Source organism: Kogia breviceps, chromosome 13 (assembly GCF_026419965.1).
Source record: "Kogia breviceps isolate mKogBre1 chromosome 13, mKogBre1 haplotype 1, whole genome shotgun sequence".
Taxonomy (NCBI): Eukaryota; Metazoa; Chordata; class Mammalia; order Artiodactyla; family Physeteridae; genus Kogia; species Kogia breviceps.
In genome coordinates this window covers 79,341,460-79,366,949 of record NC_081322.1, presented here as the reverse complement: position 1 = coordinate 79,366,949, position 25,490 = coordinate 79,341,460, and the positions used below count along the sequence as shown (strand labels likewise).

Genomic DNA, 25,490 nt, shown 5'->3' with positions numbered 1-25,490 from the left:
GAGAATTCAAGGAGAGGTGGAATAATCTGGTAGCTCAAAGGATCCAGACTCAACATGCCACATGCTTCCTTCTGCTTTTAAGATGAATTTTTTGTTCAATATAATACATTCTTTCACAAAAGGAAGCTTTGGTGGTTACTTTTGTTGTTCACTGCGAGAAGCTAGCCCCCAGGCTCTGAATAGGGGTAATTAATCAAGCCCAGAAATGAGCCCGAATTCACTGGCTGTCAACAGAAGCTGGGAAGGTCCTGCTTATGAAGAGATCCCCTTGGCAGCCATTAGCATGGGATGCCAAGTCCACACAGCTGGTTATCAGCAGCCGGGCACCAGAACCCAGGTGGCTTGGCTTCTATCTTGCATTCTTTCACAAGAAAGATTGTAATTACTTAACCTTCGGCACACTTCTCACAGTTGACTATAGGTCGCTTTTAAAAGATTTCCTCCTTTAGGATTGTAACCAGAAAGTGACAGGCTACAAAACAAAACAAAACAAAAGTGAAAACCCAAACAAAACACAACCTGTTCTATTTTCAGAGATATGAAGTTTCAATATCTTTGTATTTAGACCATATATTTTGAATGAGTGAGAATAAGAGATTGATAAATAATTTTAGAACTCTGGTTAATGCTTGAAATTATGGGACATTGCCATTTATTCTAGTAAAACATTGGATTTGGAACAGATTTTTCCATAACTGGGACTAATGATCTACAGTGGGCTTTTTGAAATGCTTAGCAGAAACCATTCTGTGAGATGTTATAACATGTCTCTTGAAAAACTGAGACTGCTCAGATAAATTTGAGGACTTTAGCTTAAAGGATAAGATGCAAGTATATATACAGGACTAAATGCAGCGCGCACACACACACACACAAAATATATATAATAGGGCTTTTCAAAGCCTTTAAAATTCTAATCCAAGTATCAGTCCCCATGACCAAAATAAGATATGCAACATTTCTGAACATTTGTCTAAAAGCTATTTTTTAATGGATCACATATTAGCACTTTCTATAGGAACTCAGTAGAACTTGTAAAAACGAAAAAACTTATGAAAGAGTCATTTGTTCGGATTCCCTAAACATCAAATCTTAACACCTGAGTTCTTGTAACATCCCTTTTTATGTAGGCAAAATGCTGATGTTTGGACATTCAAGACTTCCAGTGACAAGGGAATCCTCACGTCTCAAAGCTTAGAAAATTCTTTGGTTGTACTGCAATCCTTTTCCCTGTAGCTTCCACCTGCTGGCTTTAATTATTGGAGTTGTGTTGGTAAGTCCAATACCCTGTTCACATCCCTTTACGTGTATGAGGATAACTATCTTTTGCCATTTGAGCTTTCTATTTCCCGGGTAATCATGTGCACTTATTTCAACCATTTGTCATATTAAGGAATTATAACTCCTTTTGCCTTCTGGGTTGTTCATCTCTGAACACAATCTATTTTGCTTATTTCATTCCTGAAGTGTGTTGTCTATTAGAGTGAGGCTAATATTTCTTTGGTTCTAGAAACCAAAATTCTATTGAATGTGATTATCTATAATTGCAAGAGTTGATATGACCTATATCATATTGTTGGTTCATGAAATAAAATCTTTATGACTTTTTTCACATCTGTTATCACTCACATCCTATCTTTCTATAATTGGATTTCTGGACTAAAGTTTTTCTTCTAGTAACTACTATAGTTTTAGTTTTTTTCTCACTCTCCTAGTACGTTTGACTCCTTATTCGATCATATGTTATTGAGCATTTCTCCATTGATTGGGACCCTTCAGGTGAGAATCAAAGTTGTACCATTATATTCAGATCATAATTGAATATAGGATAGAAGTGTAGAAATTAACAAGAGCTCATCAAATCTCTTATTAAAAACACTATTGATACTGGGGTACCTGACTTCTCTGTCCTCTAAGAAAATAAAATTTGTCTTGTAACTAATTCTTGAGAACTATCTCACCTCCTAGAGGTTACTGCTTCCTTTCTAAGTGCTCTCAAAATACACTTTAATAATCTGATCTAGGTTCTAAAAGCAATCAGCTCAAAGCTACATAGTCTTTGTAGTTTTCATAACTCCTTTGCCTTTGAAGTCATGATTTGTGTTTCATTAATTGTGTTTCATTTACAAGTTCTCTTAGTGTTTTAAGATCTCCAGGAGATTCGACCTCATTTCTGAATGTTCTCTAACAATATCTTCACCTTGACTGGTCTTCAATTCTTTCTTAGTAATGTTTCAGGCTGAAGATCATTTCTCTGAAAGAGAAGCTTGAAGTAAAATCAGGATTGAAGAATTTTGCTTTCCTCTTGTCTTCCATTAATATTGAGTCTTATTCTTTGCAACTGGTTAGCAGTGCAGACTAAAGCTTTATTTGAGAAATCAGTGTGACATTTCAGAGGAGATCTGGTCTAAAGTCAGAATACCTGGGGTCTAGTTCCAACGCTCAGGTGGTGCTTTAAGGACATGACTAATTTGGACCTTCATGTTTCTTCATCTATTAAACATCGTTGGTCAGGTTAGATCAGTGGTTCTCAACTGATATTTACCCTAATGGTTTTCAACTGATTGGTGTTTTGGGGGGGGGCAATGTCTGGAGACATTTTGGCTGTCACAGCTGGGTGTGGGTGGGTGATACTGGCATCTAGCAGGTAGAAGACAGGGATGCTGCTAAACATCCTGCAATGTGCATCCCCTCACAGCAGAGAATGATCTGACCTAAAATGTCACTAGAACCAAGGTTGAGAATTGTTGGGATAGACCAGGTTTGCGATCCCTTTTAGCAGCATTAGTTCATTCCTTTAAACTTTTCATTACAAGGGCTATAATTCAACTTCCTGGGGGAAAGAGAATAGAGGAGATGAAAACAGTAAAACCTCACTAAGTGGCTTACACTAGTATTATTAGTCAGTTTCCTGGCACTGTGCTATGTATTTTTTTTTTTTTTTTTTTTTTTTTTTTGCGGTATGCGGGCCTCTCACTGCTGTGGCCTCTCCCGTTGCGGAGCACAGGCTCCGGACGCGCAGGCCTAGCGGCCATGGCTCACGGGCTTAGTTGCTCCGCGGCATGTGGGATCTTCCCGGACCAGGGCACGAACCCGTGTCCCCTGCATCGGCAGGCGGATTCTCAACCACTGCGCCACCAGGGAAGCCCTGTGCTATGTATTTTACATGGATAATTATGCATCACATTCACATCAAAATAAGTGTTAGACACTATAGTTGTGACCATTCTTGTATATAAGGACATTGAAATATAGACAGTTACAGAAAATTCCACAGGGAAATTCAGCTGGTCAATGGTAGGATCTGACCAAATAAATGAGCCATCTAAATTTTTAAGATTTTATATTATATTTGCTATTCTTATTTAATTATAATGTTTCTCTCTATCTGCTGATATTTTAAATTAAATTTACACATAGTAGAGTTTACATAAAATATAATTATCTATCTTTTTTTTTTAGTCACAATTTAAAAAACTCTATTTGGAAACTAGGTATTTGAAAAGACTCTCACAATTATACATTTTATATTTGGAAAAAAGCATACAATAAAAAAAATATATTTCTGGCCTGCAATTTCCCCATTTGTAACATCAGGAGGTTTGGATTAGGTGATCTATATACTTTTTCAGTTCCAATATTCTAAGTACTGTGAATATTTTTCATCTTGATAAATCCAATCACATTATTGGGATTTAGATGTTGATATTTACTTACAGTGTAGCCATTTGAAAGGTTATTTGTTCCACTGATTTTCTGAAATAACCAGAAAAATCTTCAGTTGTTAAAGTGCATACTAGCCATTCTGCAAGCCTCTATCTGCAGCATTTTAAGGCTCTAGGAGTGACATGTATCTCGTCTGTTTCCAAAGAGTATCTCAAAGACAGCATTTTTAAAAAGTTGATGTTTTGAATTTGAATGAGCTCACATGTAACTATATTTGAGGATTTCTAAGTATAAGAACACGTTAGCTGACATGACAGAGAAAAAGAAAGAACAACAAGAGTGAGATATTTTTGTTAAATTGTTAAATTATGGAATGGATTAAATTGGTGATTGCATTGTGATACGTAGAATGGCCATACTCTATTTCACATCCACTATTCACTGAATTTTCTCATTGTTAAGTTTATTTTTAGTAATTTGACTTTTCTTAAGATATTCTTATTTATTAATGTCAATTTCCATAGACTTTACTTTTTTGCTTTCATATCAGATGTCTTAGAGGTACCTATTTTATCACAAGAAAAATTTTATTCATTTCTTGTGCTTTAAGGGACTTAGACATATCATATGGGACTCTGGATCATATATATAATATATATATAATAATTTTGAATCTTTATGAAGATTTGATAATGTATGTAGAAAAAAAGGAAATAAGTAGGGCTTGATAGATTTTGTAGATTTCAAGTATCCCTGAATTTCTGTTGTCTATGTGGAAAACAGAATAGTAGGAAGAATGTGACTAATTTCTAACACAAAATATATTCTGTGAGTCAGTTTTTTTCTCTCCCTTCCTTCCTTTCTTCCTTCCTTCCTAATAAATACTGCACTCTATACAGACAAATAGCATGAATTCTTTTTCTACATATTCATTCTCATTCTTGGACTGAGGGGGCCATTATTTAAAATTATAGTGAAACTTTCAGCTTATATTTATTTGATATTTGTAATGACATGGAACTAATTTATCAGCCTAGTTATTTGCATGTGTTCCTCATAAGGCAGGTGTTATAGAAAGAAAAAGTGGTTCATTTCCTTTGATTCACAGTGAAGCAACAAGCACTAAATTAAATTCATACTAATCTCCCACCCAGGTATGGTTAATATTTATATTGCCAGATATTCATTCCTTCTGCATACATCATTGACAGTGGGCGTGACCAAACTCACATGGGGTCTTGAAAGCTGGCATCATAATCTTTTGGATATGTATCAGGAAAGCCATTCATGTTTTGAAAAAGTACTATTAAAATTTTTTAGCATTCAGAATAAATCCTGTTTCTAGCCTCCACTTACCCACACCATATGTGTGTGTGTGTGTATATATATATATATATATATGTGTGTGTGTGTGTGTGTGTGTGTATGTATATATATATATAGTATTCTATTTATATGGTATTTTATTGGTATGCTATATTATATGGTACTTTATTTGTTTTATATATATATGTTATTTTACTGCAGTAAAAGTATAAATTGTAGACAATACAGTTCTAATATTTCTTTTCATCATGAAAAGTTTCTACTCATTTCAAAGCTAGGAACTCTACTATGTAAGAAAGAAATTCTTGAGTGTAAAGGGAGAAGGCAGACAAAAGTTATGGCTCTAGGTTCTTGATTTCCAGGGAGATAATAATCAGAAAGGGAATATGAAGACATATTTTATTCTAGAAAGTTGTAGTTCTCACAATGTCACCCCCAAAATAATTTTATAAGTTTTTAAAAATTGTAGCGATTTGTAAATATTTATTGCAACCGACCAAAAGAAAACCACATCAGAATGATATTCAAAAGTTAGTGGCTGGTCATCTTCATTCCAATGGTAATGTTGTTTGAAGTGAGGGAAAAAATATAAAAGCGAAAAATACTATAAAACTGCATTTCAAATTCATAAACGTAGAAGTAAGAATACATGTGTTGTAGAAAGTTAAAAGAGAAAAGAATCTGCTTCTCACAGCTGGCTCCCAAAGCTAAAAAGAATAGATACATTTATATGTATAACTGAATCACTTTGTTGTACAACTGAAACTAACACAACATTGTTAATCAACTATACTCCAATATAAAATAAGAAGTTTAAAAAAAAGAAAATAAGATGAACATGTTCCAATACACTAAATCTCAATGTGAGGACTTTTTCATGATAAATGTTTATAAAATAGCAATTTACCACTTAAGGTTGCCAGATTAATGACACATCATTTTGAGTTAATTTTTTAAAGAAAAGTGTGTTGCCGTATTTTATCAGTTAGTTACATTAATTGGAGTAACAAGCACAAGAAAATGCTGCAGTAATTACATTAGTTAATCCAATCTTTAAAACTCAACCTCCCTAAAAGTTCATAGTATTCAGTCAGGAAGAACTCTAGCTAATTCATATATCAGTGTCCACTGTACTGTTCTGCTGTACAGAACAATCTTCTGGGTCAGCCCACTAAGGTGATAGCTGTAAAGACTGAGTTCTTGCAACATGAAGGGTTTCCTCCATCACGTGCTGGTCCGGGACAGCATGACAACTAGAACATTCACCTGATTGTCTGTCCTGGTCCCTCTGGCACTACCAGCCCGCCGAGCTGCCTTCTCTAGTAGCATGAATGTGATTGGACCCACAATCCTAAAGGTCAGCTTATGAAAATATTAAATGAACATCTCTGACGTTAATGAAAAATTTTAACTGTGGGAAAGAAAATTCTATCATTCAGTAAGAGTCAATATGACTTTACTGACAGCAAAAGATTTTTGTCAGATAATTTGAGCCACAGAATGGTAACCACGATCCCCATTATTGGATTTCCAATTCCCCATGATAATCATTAATCTATGTGAGTGTTTACTTTTACATACAGATATGCAAATACACTAAGAATACATCTAAACAAGCCCATATAAAGGCCTTATGGCATTCAAACTGTCAGTATATAAATGTTAAAATTTAGTTCTAGGAGACACCACTGAGTGTAGTGAAAACCAGACTAGGGGGATAGTAGGGCACATTAATTAAAAGTCTGGCTTATAATATCAAATTCAACTGGGTTCATTCCTCAGCCACTTCTCTTTACCTATGACCGTAGGTGAATTAATTCCTTAAACTTTGGTTTCCTCAACTGCAGAGATAATCCACACCTCATATGATTAAATAAGATATACTGGATACAAATCAGTCAATAAATGTTATTACTAACAGTCTTTTTTTTTTTTTACATAAACCTAAATTTATTCAATGCAAATATTGTAATTCCTTTTTTTAACCATTTTTTATTGAAGTATAGTTAATTTACAATTTACAATTTTGTGTTAGTTTTAAGTGTGCAGCAAAATGATTCAGTTATACGTATATATATATTCTTTTTCAAATTCTTTTCCATTATAGGTTATTAGAGGATATGGAATATAGTTTCCTGTGCTATACAATAGGTCTTCTTGTTTACCTATTTTATGTATAGTAGCATGTGTATGTTAATCCCAAACTCCTAATTTATCTCCTCTCTCCCATTAAACCCTTTGATAACCATAAGTTTGTTTTCTATGTCTGTGAGTCTGTTTCTGTTTTGGAAATAAGTTCATTTGTATCATATTTTTAGATTCCACACATAAGTGATATCATATGGTATTTGTCTTTCTCTTTCTGACTGACTTTACTTAGTATGGTAATCTCTAGGTCCATCCATATTGCTGCGAATGGCGTTATTTTATTCTTTTCTGTGGCTGAGTAATATTCCATAGTATATATGTACCACATCTTCTTTATCCATTCCTCTGTCCATGGGCATTTAGGTTGTTTCCATGTCTTGGCTGTTGTAAATAGTGCTGCAGTGATTATTGGGGTGCACGTATCTTTTCGAATTAGAGTTTTGTCTGGATATATGCCCAGGAGTGGGATCGCAGGATCATATGGTAACTCTACTTTTAGTTTTTTAAGGAACCTCTATACTGTTCTCCATAGTGGTTGCACCATTTTACATTCCCACCAACAGTGTAGGAATGTTCCTTTTTTTCCACAGCCTCTCCAGCATTTAGTATTTGTAAACATTTTAATGATGGTCATCCTGGCTTGTATGAGATGATAACTCATTGTTGTTTTAATTTGCATTTCTCTAATAATTAGTGATGTTGAGCATCTTTCCATGTGCCTGTTGGCCATCTGTCTGTCTTCTTTGGAGAGATGTCTATTTAGGTCTGTTATTACTAATAGTCAAATATTTTGTGGCAATAAACATATTTCCAAGTAAACAATATTTTCTCATCCTAGATTGTAGCCAATTTACAGAAACATATTAAGCTCTTCTGCTATATTTATGAAAGGGATAATTCATTTTAAACTTAGATATACTCTAGTACTGCACATGCATAGAAGCACGCCTATATCATGCATGTGTATGCTCTCTCTCTCTCTCTCTCTCTCTCACACACACACACACACACACACACACACACACACACACACACTCCTAACTGGAACTGTTTTCTTTTTAAACCAAAGAATTGAAAGAATAGCTACTTTGGCCTCATTCACAAAATATGCATTAATGTGGTCAAACCTGGTAATTTTTTTTTTTTTTTTTTTTTTTTTTCCGGTACGCGGGCCTCTCACTGTTGTGGCCTCTCCCTTTGCGGAGCACAGGCTCCGGATGCACAGGCTCAGTGGCCATGGCTCACGGGCCCAGCCGCTCCGTGGTATGTGGGATCTTCCCAGACCGGGGCACGAACCCGCGTCCCCTGCATCGGCAGGCGGACTCCCAACCACTGCACCACCAGGGAAGCCCCAAACCTGGTAATTTTGTGAGCTATCCTCATTTGGGACTTTTGTCATGGAATTGAAATGCTTTTCCTTCTCAAATTGGTTCTCCACAGATGTCTTGTAAAAAAATAGAGAGCCAACTTTTGAGAGTGATTTGACAAATTAGGCTTCTGCTTTTAGTTTAGCTGGGGATAATATAGTTTTTTTTTTTTTTTTTTTTTTTTTTTTTTGCGGTATGCGGGCCTCTCACTGTTGTGGCCTCTCCCGTTGCGGAGCACAGGCTCCGGACGCACAGGCTCAGCGGCCATGGCTCACGGGCTTAGTTGCTCCGCGGCATGTGGGATCTTCCCGGACCAGGGCACGAACCCGTGTCTCCTGCATCGGCAGGCGGATTCTCAACCACTGCGCCACCAGGGAAGCCCAATATAGTTTTTTAGTTAATACAAATGCAAAGCATCTCCTCATTTCTTGACCTGCTACTTTGATCAAAATGTCAAGAAGCTGCTTAAAAAATAGTAACCCAAGGGTTCAGGAATGGGCTTGCCATATTGATGAGGAATTAGCAGGAGGTACAATAATGTTAGCTTTATCATGGTTATATTAGTTTGTTCTATAAGACTCACTGATAGATATATTAGAAAGTTAAGGCTTTGTCACAAGATAACTACATTATTTTGCTAAACACAAGATTCATTTGGTGAAAAAAATTAGTATCAATCAGCTTGACCGAACGGGTTATTCAGGTTAGACAAAGCAGTAACTTTGGTAGTGTTTGGATGAAGTTACATTTTAAATCAGCTTTCAGTTTAGTGTTTTGTTCAAAATTCAGATTATTGGACCCTACTTTGACTCAATGAACCAGATTTCTTAGAGTTCCTCAAAAGTTACACTTTCTGGAGCTCACTGTAAAGCTTGAGATCCTCTGCCTGAGACCATACGCTAATATTTGAGTGCAAAGTGGTATTTTGTGGGATAGCAGAGAAAAGCTTTGGATTAATATGAGAAGTCTAGATATTTGTCTGGGTTCTGCCTCTTACTGGTGGTTTGATCTTGTATAATCATTTAATGTCCCTGAACATTTTTGTTTTTCATGTTTACCCATTAGGGTTATTATAGGGAGCTGATGTGATAAAAGCACTTTTGAATTTGCATGCTATCATATAAGAGTAAGATAACATTATTATTATGGTTATAGTTAATGCAAACTCTTTAAATAATAATCTAACTGACATAACAGAGTTTTATTTTCCCATATAATATTATACATTAAAAAATAATCTAGGTGTCAAAACTAAAAATACATGAGAGAATGTGATCAGGGTGGAAACCAACCAGTGAAGGCAGGCCAGCATCTCAGGTCTAAGATGGACCTGGACTGATTTGAGCAAATGATGGAAGCGTTTTGAAGCCAAGTGGAATCCAATGAGGACAATAACAGGGTACAAAGAAATTAATTTGTACATGTACAAAGAAATTAAATTGCATTGAGAGCACATGGAAAATGAATGCCTTTGCCTAAGTCTACCTACAAAAGATCTAGAAGACGTAAAGACAACAAGCTGAACATAAATCAGGCATGGAGCACTACAGCTGGACCCTGGAGTGCATAAAAGAATGTGAGACCATCTTTTTTGTTTTTTTTTTCCACATTGAGCCAGGGTATGAGCTCTTTAGGGCACTGAGTCCTGTTCTTGACCTCCTTATCAATAGCACTTATTAAAAATAAAATTAGAAGGCAAGCAGCAATGTAAGAAAATTTTTGAAAAGTGTAACGTTGGATCAGAGGACTAAAGGCTGGAGAGAAAAAATAAAGAATCCCTCCTGTGAATATTTTTTTTACTGAAGGGTGAGCCTGAAATAGTGTCAGGGTATTACACAATCCTTTAACCTGTCAATCAGTTGCAAGAAAGGGGTCATTCCTACCCCCTCCAGATCTCCTGAAATATCAAAAGATATTTATTTAATCATTCATTTATTCAACAGATGTGTTTGGAGTATGTTTTACTGTGCTAGGCAGATACTGGAGATACAAGAAGGAGCAAGGCAGTTATAATTGGTGCTCTCAGGAAGCTAAGGCTAACTTGTCCCATGCACCATGTGCCTACTGTAGATGGTTAGCAAAAGTGGCTACAGTGACTTCCCTCCTTACATCCACACCCCTTTGCAACGTGACTGCAGCTCCATCAATAGGTGGAGTCTGTTTTCCCTTTGAATCTAGAATCTGTGATGGCCATGAGAACAAGCCTGGGTTAACACAGATGATGGAAGATGAGGATCCATGAGGAGCTAGCCATTCTTGCTATGGCCACCTTCGATCAGCTGGCTGACAGCTGATAGAGCAGCTCACCACGGAGTGAGCCCAGCTAAGACTGGAAGAACTGTCTAGCACAGCCCAGCCCAGCCCAGACCAAATTACCGATCTATAGAATTGTAAACTAAATAAATGGTTGCTTTCAGTCATTAAATTTTGGAATGATTTGTTATGCAGCAAAAGCTGACCAAGTCCAAGTAGCCCTTATCTATGTAAGTATGATGCAAAGTTTATCTTGGGCACATAATTTTCTTATATGATCAAATTACCTTGATAACTGCCAACTCTCCACTTGACTTTGCGTTGCATGGACATGATCTCAGTGTACAGTTGTCAGAATACAGACACCCTGGGAAGGTTTGATATTGGATCTCTGATCTGCAGAATATGAAGTTGACTAATGTGCTTGACATGTGACACATACAGTACAACATATTTCTTGGAGAAAATACAAATACATAGATAGGCAGGACATAAACATCTACAATGGTACAGACAGCAGTTAAACAGCTAATGCAAATCCAACTAGCTTTGTTTCCTAACATGTCGGTTCATGACTTAAAAAAAAAACAAACCACACCTCTCTGTCAGATACTGAATTTGTAAACGAATCAATGTCCTATAGACACAGCCGTAAAGTCTCCAATTTTTACCCCAAATAATTTCATTATTTTGATATATTAGTGAAAAGATCACCAAAGACTTATGTATTGTTCCAGATGTCTGTGTGTAACTGCCTTGATTCTAATGATGACACATCAGTGGAGATTAGTGAAAAGGATATTTGATTTATCTTAATTTTCAAATATGTCAGAGTGTCTTTTCCTCTTTTCCTGGCATCCACTCTTCTGTGTCCAACTCTCCCAGCTGGGCGTTTTGGGAAAGCAGCCAATTCCAGGGCTAATGTGTTTCTGCTGTTATCTGACACTGATGCTGCTTCATAGAGGCAGCAATGAAGATAAGCCCCATTTGGATGTATTTTTAAAGCAAACCTTTTAGTAACTTAGACCAGAGCTTCCCCAGTTAGCTTCCTTTCTCCTCTCTCTGGCTGTGCAAGAACCACACATGTGCCTGTGAAACTGCTGGATTTGGAGGGGAGTCGAGGGCAGTGTCGGGGCACCCAAAGGACACTCATGCTGAACTCAGGAAAAACGCTCCACCAGACAAGCTGGCAGCTGTATTTCCAGGAAAGCAAGGCAGGTGAAGGGTTCTGAGAGGATCAGATAGGACAAGAGGCCCCAGCAGTGGTACAGGGTACAATACCACCCCAAAGTGCCTGAAAGGAGAGGGAGGGTATAAACAGGTGCTTAAGGAGAGAGAAAGACTCCTTTACAATGACCATCGTTTTGCTCCAATGGTAAATATTTTAACCTTAGTTTAGGACTGAGGGTTTTAAGTTGCATTCCTTAAGGTATTATCCTCAGGTTAGAGAAAAATCTATTTAAATTCCTACCCTCTTTAAGTTATTCACAAGATTTCCAGAGTCCCTGAGAAGGAGAGCTGCTCAGTAAAAGGAGCAGGCTTAGAGGTCCTGATGTGAAGGAAAAAAAAAAAAAAATTAAAGAAGCAGAGTAGAAAAACTGTTCTTTCTGGCTTTTGTTTCTGAAATGGAATTAGAAGTGAGACATAATAAGTTAATGATTTCCCTTTGGTTGGAAATAGGCCTGCCCTCATTACCTCATCCTCCCCAGGGCTTGCAAGTTCCTGAGTTCATTTTAGCATTATTTAATATCAAGAGTATGAGGCTTAATGTCGCGATGGCAGATCCTTCTGGGCTGTGTTACATCGGTCCTGCGGTCAATTAGAAGGGGGGAGCCTGGGCTGGGTTGGGTGGTACTAGTGGCTGTCACAAGGGGCAGCGAGGGGTGGAAGAGGAAGCAGAGAGGAAGCAGCTGCATCCCAAGGGAAGTAGACTCTCTCTCTGGTTCCTCGACTTGACTTCCTGGTCATTATTAGGGAGTCATCTGTCCCCACAGGTCAGCTCCCTGACCCTAGAAACTTTACCTAAGATTCTGACATGAGGTTTTACTTTCACGTGGAGTTTGAATTTGAGTTCTGTGTTATAAAATTACACAGGCTGTGATGTTTGGATGCTGGCACCATCATTCAGAAATTTACTTACTTAAATTCATTTTAATAATTAAGTGACTGATTCACTTTACAGGTCAGACTCCAAATTTTCCAAACCTGTGGCTTAACAAGGCAATATTACCATAGAGACAGATTTTTTTTTTTTTCTCTCTTTCCTCCTTTTTGATGTCTCATGTGATTATTCTGTTGTGCGTAAACCTTGCATCTTCCGTGCAGGCTACCATCTGAACTCTTCAGTGCACAGGGATATATCTTCCAACACATAGTCACTCCCCGTTATATTAACCTCAACTGCTATGATGACTGTTGCAAAACTAACTTAGTTCTAATAATTAAGTAATAAGTTTGATGTTTATTCTGGAGTTCAGATATAAAAATTTATAAATCAGTGACTTAACAAAGTTAAGGACGGGCCATTTAATCCTCTTTTCTCCTTTGGTGTGACAGTGAGTTGCTGGGAACATTGTCACCCGTCACTACAGTGGGCAAAGTGCTGACACTTTCTCTGTAACCATAGATCCAGAGCAGGACTGGCTTTTGAGAAGTGACAGGGACATTGGGGTGATATGCGTGAAACAGCTAACATTGGGGGAATGAGAAGAATTCTAGATTAAGATCACTTCCCCAATGTGAAGTCATTAATTTTGCATAGAAGCAAAGGCTGTGAAGTTAGTAGATTTTCGGTAGATTTATGGATATCTGATTGGAAGGTCTCTATATCTGAATGAATATGTGCAAAATACCTAGAGCTCAGCTTATGTAACGAAGTGGCTCTCGGTCGCAATGATCACAATTTGCTGCCCTCCTCCCCGCCTCCTCAAACTGATCTCAATCCCCTGCTGATCCTTTCCCAGTGGATTCAAATCTTGGATTTTAAGAAGCTCTATAATTTTTCGGTCATCCCCAGGAGGTATACCCAATCCTAGAAGCTGCATACCTGATGGTTAGTCCTATCCACTGTATTGGCCGTGGAGGGGAGGTCTCTGGTGTTCTGACGAATTCGAGTGGAGTTTTGCTGCTCGGGGGTGGAGGAAGCTGGGATACAGAACTCTCTGAAGCATCGTTTGAAGTTTTCATCCAGAAATGCATAAAGGACTGGGTTCAGGCAGCTGTTTGTGTAACCTAGAGCAATGCAGAAGTGCCAGGAAACAGTCTGGAAAGTAGTCTCTGGGATGGTGATCAAGGCTTTGATGATGACGTAAATGTGAATGGGGGTCCAGCAGACGATGAACACGGCCACCACCACCAGCACCATCCGGGTGATTCTTCGCAGGTTCCGATCCTTTTCTTTGGAGCCAGAGAGCATGCGGACGCTCTTGAGGCGTAAGATCATCAGTCCATAACACACCGTAATGATGAGGACAGGGATGATGAAGGCGAAGATGAAAACACAGATTTTCAGCAGGTTTTCCCAGTACCAGGCTGGGTGAGAAAATGTGAGTGTACAATCTATGGAACCTAGAAGAAAAGAATTATAAGGAAGAACTAGCAGCAACTTGTAATGATGTCATTAGGTGTTACGATTGCCAGTTTGCTCTCTACTTTATCGCCTTTACCTGAGTTCACTTATGGCTATTACTACACAAGCCAGAAAAGGAAGATTTAAAGAAATCATGGAAGAAACTCAGTTCTCTTTTGATTTTTCAGGGAGAGTTATTTTTTCCAAATATGTCATTTAGCTTGTCCACTTTGCTGACATTAAGCTTTCATTCAGTCAATAATTATGGATCTCTCACCATGAGCTAGATCCTCTATGGGGTCTAAGTTGATATGAAAATATAATCACCGTCCGGACTCTATAGGAGTTTCCAGCTAATGGATGTCTTCACTCCATTTTCTGGGGATTTTTTTGGCCACCCATGTGGCTTGCGAGATCTTAGTTCTCCAACCCGGCCACCACCGCAGTGCAAGTGTTGAGTCCTAACCACTGGACCACCAGGGGATTCCCTTAACTCCACTTTTTGATGGGTGATTTGTCATTCTGAAATGAAGTCTAAACAGATAAACTTGTCATGTAGGCAGCCACCTGAGATTTTAAAACAAGCCTCCACTGAATGTTCTTTGGGTTTAAGCTCTAGTTACTCTTGAAGGAGCTGTGTTCTTATTTTCCCGTCATTTTGATGAAGGAAATGCAGAGAAATCAGGAACCAAAAGATTATGGTTTATCTTCTCTTTCAAGTGTTTACTGGACTTAAAATTATAGGGGAAAATTCCTATTTCAAAATATTCAAAACTAGTTTGCTAAAAAGAATCATTAAAATTACAGTTTGACTACAGTATGGGACCACTCCATAATTTCTACTTGGCTTATGACGTCACCAACATATCTATCTACATTCTCTCTATCCCTCAGGCCTGCAGACATACTCACCTTGCCGGTACTTTGTTGTCGCCATGAACATCACAGGCAGACCAATGGCTGAAGAGAGGATCCAGTTGCAGATGTTGACGATCTTGGCATTGCGGGGAGTGCGGAAATCCAGGGCCTTGACGGGATGGCAGACTGCGATGTAGCGATCAATGCTCATGGTGCAGAGGGTGAATATGCTGGTGAACATATTATAGTAATCTATGGAGATCACAATCTTGCAGAGGATGGTTCCGAACGGCCATGTTCCCATTAGGTAATTGACACTCTGGAAGGGCAGGGTACTGGTTGCTAGGGCATCTGCCAGAGCAAGGTTGAAAATATAGATGTTGGTGGCAGTCTTCATTTTGGTGTATCTAAGAGATGAAGGAAGAGCGGGGCCACCGCCAGAAAAAAATAAAGCCATCAGTGTGAAATACAGTTAAGCTTTCAATTAAAAAGCAAAAACGAAAAAATGAAAAACAGAACAAAACAAAACCCCACCAAACCAAAGCAAAAACAATTGCAAGGATTAGTGGAAAGCATTTGAGATTAGATACAGAGGAACTCTTTCACAGTACTAGATTGGCCATTTATAACCATGTGCCTATGGGCTATATGTATAATTTCTCTACCTATCAGTTTCTTTATCTGTAAAAAAGTTATAATAATAGCTGCCATACTGATTTATTAGTTTATTTGCTTTTTAAAAAAATGTGCCAGACACTGTGGTAGGTGTAATAGACACAGAGAGCGCTCAGTCAAGTATCCAGACATGGGGTAATAATACATTTTAATTCTAAATATATGAGAAAAGTTTCAGCTATATAGTTAAAATTATGGAACAATGTAATCGTGCAAGAGTGTATGTATATATGTGTATATATATATATACACATACACATGAACACACACACAAATATATAGGCTATTATGGAGTCATAGAGATGAGGCAAAGGGAATAGTAGGGGTAACATAAGGAAAGAAGGAAGGCAACTTGGGAGTGTACATGCACACTTTTAATCTTACAGTTGGTAGGAGTAGGTCATTCAAGACAGAGAGAAAGCCTGAGCAAAGCCATAGAGGTGAAATGTCATGATGTGTATGTTTGGCACTGAAAGAGTAAAAATGCCACCAGGAATGACAATGGATCTGCTAGGGTAGGAATATAGAGGCCAGTTCATAGAGGGGCTTGTATACCATGGTAAGAAGATTAGACTTTATCCACTTCGTGATGGGGAAGCTAAGGTTGTTTGTCTTGTTTGTATTATTTAATAACTTTATGGAGGCATATAATAAAAGTATACAATTTGATAAGTTTCGCTACATGTACACACTTTCGAACCCATCACCGTAACCAAGAGCAGGGATTAGCTTGCACACTCAATTAGACTGCACCTGATTTTGTAAATAGTTCTATTGGTACACACTCACACCCATTTAATCACTTCTTATCTGTAACTGTTTTGATGATGCAATGGCAGAGTTGAGTAGTTGCAACAGAGGCTATATGGCTTGCAAAACCTAAAATATTTACTTTCTGACCCTTTGCAGCAAAAAATGCCAACTCTTGATCAAGATAATGAACATGTCAATCACTCCCCCCTCAATGTTTCCATGTGCAGCTCTTTAATCTTTCCATCTTGCCCCTCCCTGCCTTGACCCCCACTCCCACTGTTCTATAGGCAATCACTGATCTTGATCTCCTTTCTGTCATTATAGATTAGTTTGCATTTTCTAGACTTTTTATGTAAATAGAATCACCCAATATGTACTCTTTTTTTGTCTAGCTTCTTTCACTCAGCACAATTATTTTGAAATTTATTCACATTGTTGCATGCATCAATGATTCATTCTTTTCTATTGTCCAGTGGTATTCCATTGTATGGATATGCCATTACTTGTTTATCCACTCACCTATTAATGGGAATTGGGTTGCATCCACTTCTTAGATATTACAAATTAGCTGTTATGAACAGTTTTGTACAAGTATTTGCATGGACTTATGTTTTCCTGTCTCTGGGATAAGTATTTAGGAGTGTTATGAGTCCTCAAAGCTGCAGAAATTAGAACTACCGAGTAGAAGACATAAACAGGTACGGCGAGACACTACTGAATTACATCTGACGATAGAAGAATATCTTGCAAATGTATCATCAAATTGTCAAATATATTTGACACTCCACGTCTATCTGCTCTGCTGTTGGTAACAGGACCTCAATTTCACTCTAAGGAACCACTCATTTCCCATTCTCAGTCCATGTGCTTTGCGATGGGCTCCATTGCTAGCTCAAGGCATGAAGATTTAAAGTGAATGCCCAGCAATGGTCTCATGTTTCAATGAGAGCCAGTGAGATTTGGGGGGGACTTCTGGGGAAAGAGTATATTATTTTAAAATAATTAAACCTGAGAGGATGCAAGGTATGTAGTTGTTGGAAGAGCCTGTCTGAAAATGGATTTAACCCACAGCATGTGGATCTGAGAGAGTGAGAGAGAAACCCATACCTAAATCCTGCATGATGTAAAGGCACACTTGACCGCGTCAGTCACCTGCCCAGCCAGCAGACCTTACATTTCACATCTTAACTTTTGCAGAATGTTTTATGTTAATAATCAGGTTCTTTTACTGTCAGTTTATGACTCATCATACTTTTAACATTTTCTTCAGGCTCAGCTTAGCACCAGGTACTTATGGATGTATGAGTGTTTCATTAAAAAAAAAATCCTTTCCTTCCCCATAATGAGATGTTTGTGAAGCAAAATTAGGTTAGGGTTCCACATCCCAAAAGGAAAAGTGAATATTTATCTATAAAAGCTATGTCAATTGGCATTTTACAGGAATAATGCTGTTTTTCTCCATTTATCCAAAGAGCTTTCCTCTAAAGATAGCCAGTATTCATATCCCAATTACTCACCCTTTGAATCACAGCAACATATAAAAGAGGGTTCAGCAGTTTCCAAAATATGTGGAAGAGAATAATTATACAAGACTAAAGGTTTGGGAATTCCACTTGCCTCTGGCATATCTCCAAAGGCTTCAATCTGAAGGGTTAGTCTGACCAGAAGAGGGGTCATGCAGTCCAGCAAACATGAGCTTTTCATTCTGTTCTGTTCCGATGTGGTGGTATGAACATTGCCCCAGGAAAGTTACAGGAACAATCAGAGTCACACTATAAGTTATAGGAAATTAAGAACCAGAGCTAGCAAACATGCCAAAGAGGTGAGCCAGAGGAAGGATTACTTTTGTGTTCAGTTTACCTGGGTGGGTCTGAGTAGAACTCCTGGATGTCAACACACAATCCTTTTTCCATCTTTTGTACCTATGAGTTCTTACTGTGTCATAGATGAGTTTAGTGGCAAAGTGGGCAAAACAAACTGGGAGGGATAGGTGACACATTCTCAGAGTGTCTCACCTGTACTACAGGGCCTTTTTGACATTGACTGCTCCTGCTATGCTCGCTGAATTGGATCTTTTCCTCTAGGCGGTAGGCCAAGATATTTTTTTCCTTTCTAGTTAGCCCACTGAAATTTTCCTAGTATGTATTTTAAAAAATTTGTTCTAAATGACCGAGTAGTTTATTTGCTGTATGAATCCAAATGGATTACAATGCAACTATTTAAAAAAATATTCTTCTCAGAACCTTCAATGCTTGACCCATTAGAATGATTTTATGAATCCTCCAGATGCTGTGTTGGGGAAGAGGCATTATGAAGCCCATTTCGTTGGCAGCTCACCTATCCTCCTGTGTTCCATATATACCTTTTGTTTGTAAGTACCCTTCCTTTTTTGTGATTATAATTCCTATTTATCTTCAGATGCAGTCTTCATTCAATTTCTCCAGATATTACCACTTACCAAAACATCATTGATTTTTGACCCACTTGTGCTAAATGAAGCCAAACTGAATAAATTACTCGTGTATACCAACGGGATAGGCTTTGTAAACCTTTTGTTGTTGTTGTTCTACTTTGTTTTTGAGTTAATTCTTTTTTTTTTTTTTTTTTTTTTTTTGCGGTATGCGGGCCTCTCACTGTTGTGGCCTCTCCCGTTGTGGAGCACAGGCTCCGGACGCGCAGGCCCAGCGGCCATGGCTCACGGGCTTAGTTGCTCCGCGGCATGTGGGATCTTCCCGGACCAGGGCACGAACCCGTGTCTCCTGCATCGGCAGGCGGATTCTCAACCACTGCGCCACCAGGGAAGCCCTTGAGTTAATTCTTGAATTGTGATGACCCTATCTCTGTCCAGAAATAAAACAGACCAAGGATGCTTGAAAAGAGGAAGAACGTATTCCAGAATCCAGCTTGTCAGTTTTGTACTTCATCATGTGTTTCACATGGCTCTCTACCTATTTTAGAAGTTCACAATAGAACCAGCTGGGATGTACAGAAGATTTTCGCCTCTTTTCGGGCTGATTTTCTGCCCTTTGATGTTTTACCAAATGGAGTTTTTTTTTTTTTTTTTTCTTTTTTTCTGTTTTGCTAATATCAGTGGAGAAGAAAGATGTCTAACTCAGTAAGAATTCAATGAGCCCCTTTTCTATGTTCAGCATTGTGCTTGGAAAGATACCTTTTTCACATCTGCCATGACTTTTATATCCACTTACCCTCACAAAGAGAAATTCACATTTTTAATGGAGAAAAAAACCTCCTTAGAGTGTTGTCTTTTAATACTCATGATTAATTGGATAAATCCAATGAAATAAAGGCACTTGTCCTACATTTCAGGTTATTATTTAGATGAAGAAAATGGTCACATTAGTACCTACCTGAATCTCACCTTTATTATCCATTCCATTCTGTTGTCTCAGGCAAACGTGTGTGTGTGTGCGTGTGTGTGTGTGTGTATGTGTGTGTGTGTGTGTGAGAGAGAGAGAGAGAGAGAGAGAGAGAGAGAGGTTGAAAACAACCAAAACCTATGATACATTCTCATTAGGTATTAACACAGAAAGAGAGCATATATTAGTTTATTATTTTCTGTTATCTTCTCAACTAGCTTAGTGGAGGGAACAGGGGATTTCTCACTTTGCTATAAAATATTCTAAAACATTTTACTTACATTTATTTCAAACTGGTTTTTGTGGTCAGTGACCAAATTTCCAATGAGTTTATACTAGCAAAAGGAGAGAGTAGTATTCTGAGACCTCTGAGCCCCGCAGACAGAAAAGTGATTATTGTTTACTAATTTGCCCCAGAAGAGAAGACAGAGAGAGGTTTACAGGAAATTAAACAGAGAGGCACCTCCTTCCAGAGGTCAATTACCTCTTTCTGTCTCTGTGTCACAGGAGTGCAACAATTTCGTTGAGTGGTACTCTTTTTTTTTTCATCCATACTGCCTTTTTATTGTTGTTGTTTTCCTCTATATTCCTACTTTCCTCCTACTCCATGTCTCATTAATGAAAATTCATGAAAAAAATAGGCTTTGGATGGAACAAGGACAAAAATCTGCTTTCTTCAAGCAGTGGATGAACTTTATAAATAGAAAATGCAAAACGAGTAACCGATCGTATTTTTCTTTTCCCAATTGGTGCTAGAAAAAACCAGAATAAAATGTGTGGCTCCTTTTAATAATGGCATAGAATTCTAATGGCACTAGAATCTAATATACTTCTATTGTACTGAGCATCCTGCTAACCTCATCATTTCATTCTCTTTTGGCTTCCAATTTGTCTATATTCTTCTTTATTTTCCTTATTTTATTTCGTGCATTTTTGTAAGGCTCTTTAAATCCTCTTGTTAGAAATGGGAACTGAGGTGGAGGATGGGGAGAGAACAGGGCCACACATCAATGGAAAGGGAAGGAAATGAAAAGAGAGACTCTTCCATTATGGCCAAGAGACTTTGCTTGACCATTTTTTGCATTACACCTTTTGGAAGTGCTTGTTTCCTGTTTTATTTGATTTCTGAAAATGTTATATACTTTAGGAATTTATTTCATCAGAAGTTTATATGAAAAAAATAATGTTTTCCCCTTGATTCCTGTATTCTGTGATAAATAACATTTACCTATTATAGAAACATATTACCATGCTAAATCCTCTGATGTAAGTAAACCATTATAATTTGGTGAAATATTCTTATCTGTGACTTTAGATTTTTGTTTCCTGAAATATAGATTTTTGTCTCTTTAGACCAAATTACTTCAAAAACAGCATCAGAATATCTGTCTCAGCCTTTTGCTTCATAGATAACAATGTTTTATTTTTATTCTAAAGGCCTGTTTTTTCAAATTTAGAAATACTTTAGCGACTTCCCTGGTGACGTAGTGGTTTAGAATTTGCCTGACAATGCAGGGGACACAGATTTGATCCCTGGTCCGGGAAGATCCCATATGCCTTGGAGCAGCTAAGCCCGCAAGCCACAACTACTGAGCCTGTGCACCACAACTACTGAACCCACGTGCTGCAACTACTGAAGCCCGCACGCCTAGAGCCTGTGATCCGCAACAAGAGAAGCCAACGCAATGAGAAGCCCACGCACTGCAACAAAGAGTAGCCTCAGCTTGCTGCACTAGAGAAAGCCTGTGAGCAGCAATGAAGACCTAACACAGCCAAAAGAAAGCAAAGAAATACTTTAGCTTCCAAATTTGGGAGTTCTAAGAGAAAAGGAAATTCCTTTTATTTTAAGATCTGAAAGTTCTGAATGTAAAAAATAATCAAATGTGCATTACCACTAACATCAAATAATAATATATGCCTAGGTATTTCTTTAATATTGAAGGAACAAAAGAGAAAACTTCAGAATATAATAAAACAATTCTACCAATGTCAATATTAGAAAATTGCTTTTTGAAGAAGCTCAAGTGTATGCTGTAGATTATAAATTTTTAGAGAGAGTAGACTATGAGTAGAATTATTATCTACTGCACTTAGTGCAACAAATTTAAGATTTCTTCTATACTTTTGGTGATGATGTTGTGCATATAATCACTCAATACAAGTATAATATGAAAGATAGCATGAACAGAAAAGTTCAATAGCTATAATGAAATTATCCATTCAAAACAGAATCCAGCACTAGATGGTCACCAGTAAATGGAATTGAATACAAGAAGAAGGGTTTGGATTATAATTATTTTTCTTTATGATAAGATAAAACAACCTTTTTTTTAGGGAACCCATGGCTTTTGAAGTAAAAATAAACAGGGAATATTCCTTTTTGCCTTGTCATTTTGTTGTCAAATTAAAAAGAACTTTGGTCATAAAAGGTCATGGAACGATGAGAAGTAAGATCTGAAAGGGGCTTGCAAGACCACACACTCTGATCACCTTTTTTTTTTGCGGTACGCTGGCCTCTCACTGTTGTGGCCTCTCCCGTTGCGGAGCACAGGATCCGGATGCACAGGCTCAGCGGCTACGGCTCACGGGCCCAGCCGCTCCGCGGCATGTGGGATCCTCCTGGACCGGAGCACGAACCCGTGTCCCCTGCATCGGCAGGCGGACCCCCAACCACTGCGCCACCAGGGAAGCCCTGATCACCCTTTTTTATGGTGGAAGAAACTAAGCACAGAGAGATGTACAAATGTTTGAGACCTTTCCCCCCATTTCCCTAAGCTTCATTTAAAACAGAAATGTATCTTCTGTGCCGTAACTGCATTGTGGGACATGTGTATTTCTGGATGTTCATTGCTGATATACTCAACCCACTGTGTAGCTAAAGCAAGGTAGGCATGCAAAGCTTTTTAATCTTCTTTTCAAAGATGCCCATGCTGGGAATATCTTGGGGATTTTGAGATATTTTCTCATTATATCGAATGTTGTAACAGAATCATATTTTTTAAAGGCGAATTGAGTTTGCTCCATTTCCTTTGCTTTACTCTTTCACAATCCATGATTTAAGCCTATCAATTCTATGTAGTTGACACACATCCTCTCTCTCAAATTCCATGACTACCTTTCCAACTCTCTTTGGGACATCTGTAATCTGCTATTGACTTCTCAAATGCAATACTTGTCAAAGTATTGCTTATTCTTTCTCACCCACCACCAACAGCACTACCATCACCATCATCACAATCAATAATAGCAAAATAATCAAAACATCATTGAAGAAGATGTAACAAAGGGAGAGTTGAGATAATTAGGAAGACAAAAGTTAATACAATTTTTAGAAATAGGGAGTAGAAGAGGAAGGGTGAAATACGACTCCCAAATTCTAGCATGGAAGAATGGACAGATGGTAATATCATTATTTCACAGAGAAGGAAGAGAGGAAAAGCAGTTTTGGTGTTGATAGAAAGTTCAGTTTTGAGTGTACTGTGTTGTGGGACAAAAGAAAAATGACTATTAAGTACCTAAATATATGTTTGCAGTTCAGCTGGAGCAATTTATTTATGTCATCAGCCTCTAGATGTTAATTCCAGTCATGCAAGTGGATGAGATTGCCTTTTTGTATGTTGCAAAATGTGAAGAATGTTGAAGTCAGAGAAGAACAAAGTTCCATAAAGGGACAGAAAGAAGAGAAGAGAACAAGGGAGAGACAGAAGGTGTGAATATGTTATACATGATGCATCAGAATGTGAATGAGAGAGAAATGAGTTGTAAGATGTCAGAGCCAGAAGCTATTCTGTGGAAAACTCTTCTAATCACCAGACATACATTTTTGTAAATGGGAGATTTGATTTTTATCAATAACAAACAAAATAGTTATATTCTATCATGACTATATTTGATTATACAGTGTAAAATGCAATTATTCATAGACTATAACATTGATGGCAGTTGCTTGAAATAGAATTTATCAGAATTCTTGCTTTTGAAAGCACAAGTTTGTAGCAGTACCACAGCCATAAATATGTCTATATGTGAACTCATATATTTTATATATTCTTATATATAGATCATTTCTTACTTATATGATACATATTTCCCTATAAATCTTATAGCTCATATAAGAAATAAATTTGATAGAAATTTCCCCAAATTTGATCATCTTAAAAATTTACATTACAATTCCAATATAAATTTGTAGAATGGAAAGACATTTTTCTATAGTCCTAATAAAAATAAATAAATTTTTATCAACTAGGTTAGAGGAAAAATTAAATTATTTTCTACTTACCTATAAGAAATGATAATGCAAAATTGTTTAAAAACTTTAAAATATCTACCAATCTATGAATGACATGTAATATGTCATTGTCATTTTAATTATCATTTTACTGATTACTCTAGAGGTTGAAAATAATTTTATGTATTCCTTGGTCAATCATACTGCCTCTTCTATTAATTTGTTTTTATTTTTTGCTTATTTTTGCTCATTTTTTCTTATTGACTTGTCAAAGATTAAAACATATACTGTAACTGTAAATATTTCTTCTCAGACTGCTACTGTTTAAAAACATTCACCATGTTTTGCTGTTCCTTAAAACTATAGAATTTTAACTTCCTTGACGGTGTGTGTATCTGTGTGTGTGTGCCAATTTTGCATTAAAGGCTTTTCTTATTATCAAGTTATTAAAATGTGTCTGAAATTTCCTTTTAATAATTTAAAATATACATTTTTCAGAATTTATTTTTAATTTTAAAAATATGATGATGCTTATTGTAAAAATAAATAATACAGGAAAGCACAAAGGAAATAGAAATCTGGAACTCTACCACCTGGAGATAGCATTTTGACCAACATCCTTCTAAACATCTTCTTATACATGAGAAGAGTAACGTTCATTAATACTGGCTACTGACCTGGCATTGCACTAAGTAAATTTACAAAATTGAAGGGAGAGGTACTTCATCATCCCCATGTTACAGATGAGCAAACTAAGCCTCAGAGATCAGCTACCTTACCCAAAGTTGTAAAGCCCATAAGTGACAGAACTGGTGTTACCTCAGGTCTGTTCACTGCTCTATGCTGCCCCCCTCTAATGTATCAGAATGTCACAGAGGTAGGATTTGAGTCTTGTTACTCTTCCAAGCCCAGCACATAGGAGATACTCAAAAATGCTTATTATATTTGGTTATCTAAAAATATATTTAATCTTTAAAAAAATTTTAAATTTTTTATTAGTTTTTTAATTTTAGAATTTTATTTATATTTTTATACAGCAGGCTCTTATTAGTTATCCATTTTATACATATTAGTGTATACATGTCAATCCCAGTCTCCCAATTCATCACCACCCCATCCCTCCCACCACTTTCCCCCCTTGGTGTCCATACCTTTGTTCTCTACATCTGTGTCTCAATTTCTGCCCTGCAAACTGGTTCATCTGTACCATTTCTCTAGGTTCCACATATATGTGTTAATATATGATATTTGTTTTTCTCTTTCTGACT

At 37.3% G+C, this 25,490-nt stretch overlaps 1 protein-coding gene across 2 annotated transcripts in view; it reads right to left on the bottom strand.

Annotated features, from left to right (window-relative positions):
- Positions 1 to 25,490, bottom strand: part of OPRM1 (opioid receptor mu 1) — a 171,256-nt gene that overhangs the window by 123,710 nt on the left and 22,056 nt on the right. Inside the window, exons 2-4 of one of the 2 annotated variants that reach the window (XM_059083738.2) lie at positions 15,241 to 15,593; positions 13,807 to 14,327; positions 11,112 to 11,156 (exon numbers count right to left, since the gene is read on the bottom strand). In XM_059083738.2, coding sequence (XP_058939721.2) covers positions 11,112 to 11,156; positions 13,807 to 14,327; positions 15,241 to 15,593 — 919 coding nt within the window. Of the gene's footprint in view, positions 1 to 11,111; positions 11,157 to 13,806; positions 14,328 to 15,240; positions 15,594 to 25,490 lie in introns of those variants that run through there. The other variant, XM_067011073.1, reaches the window with a different exon arrangement.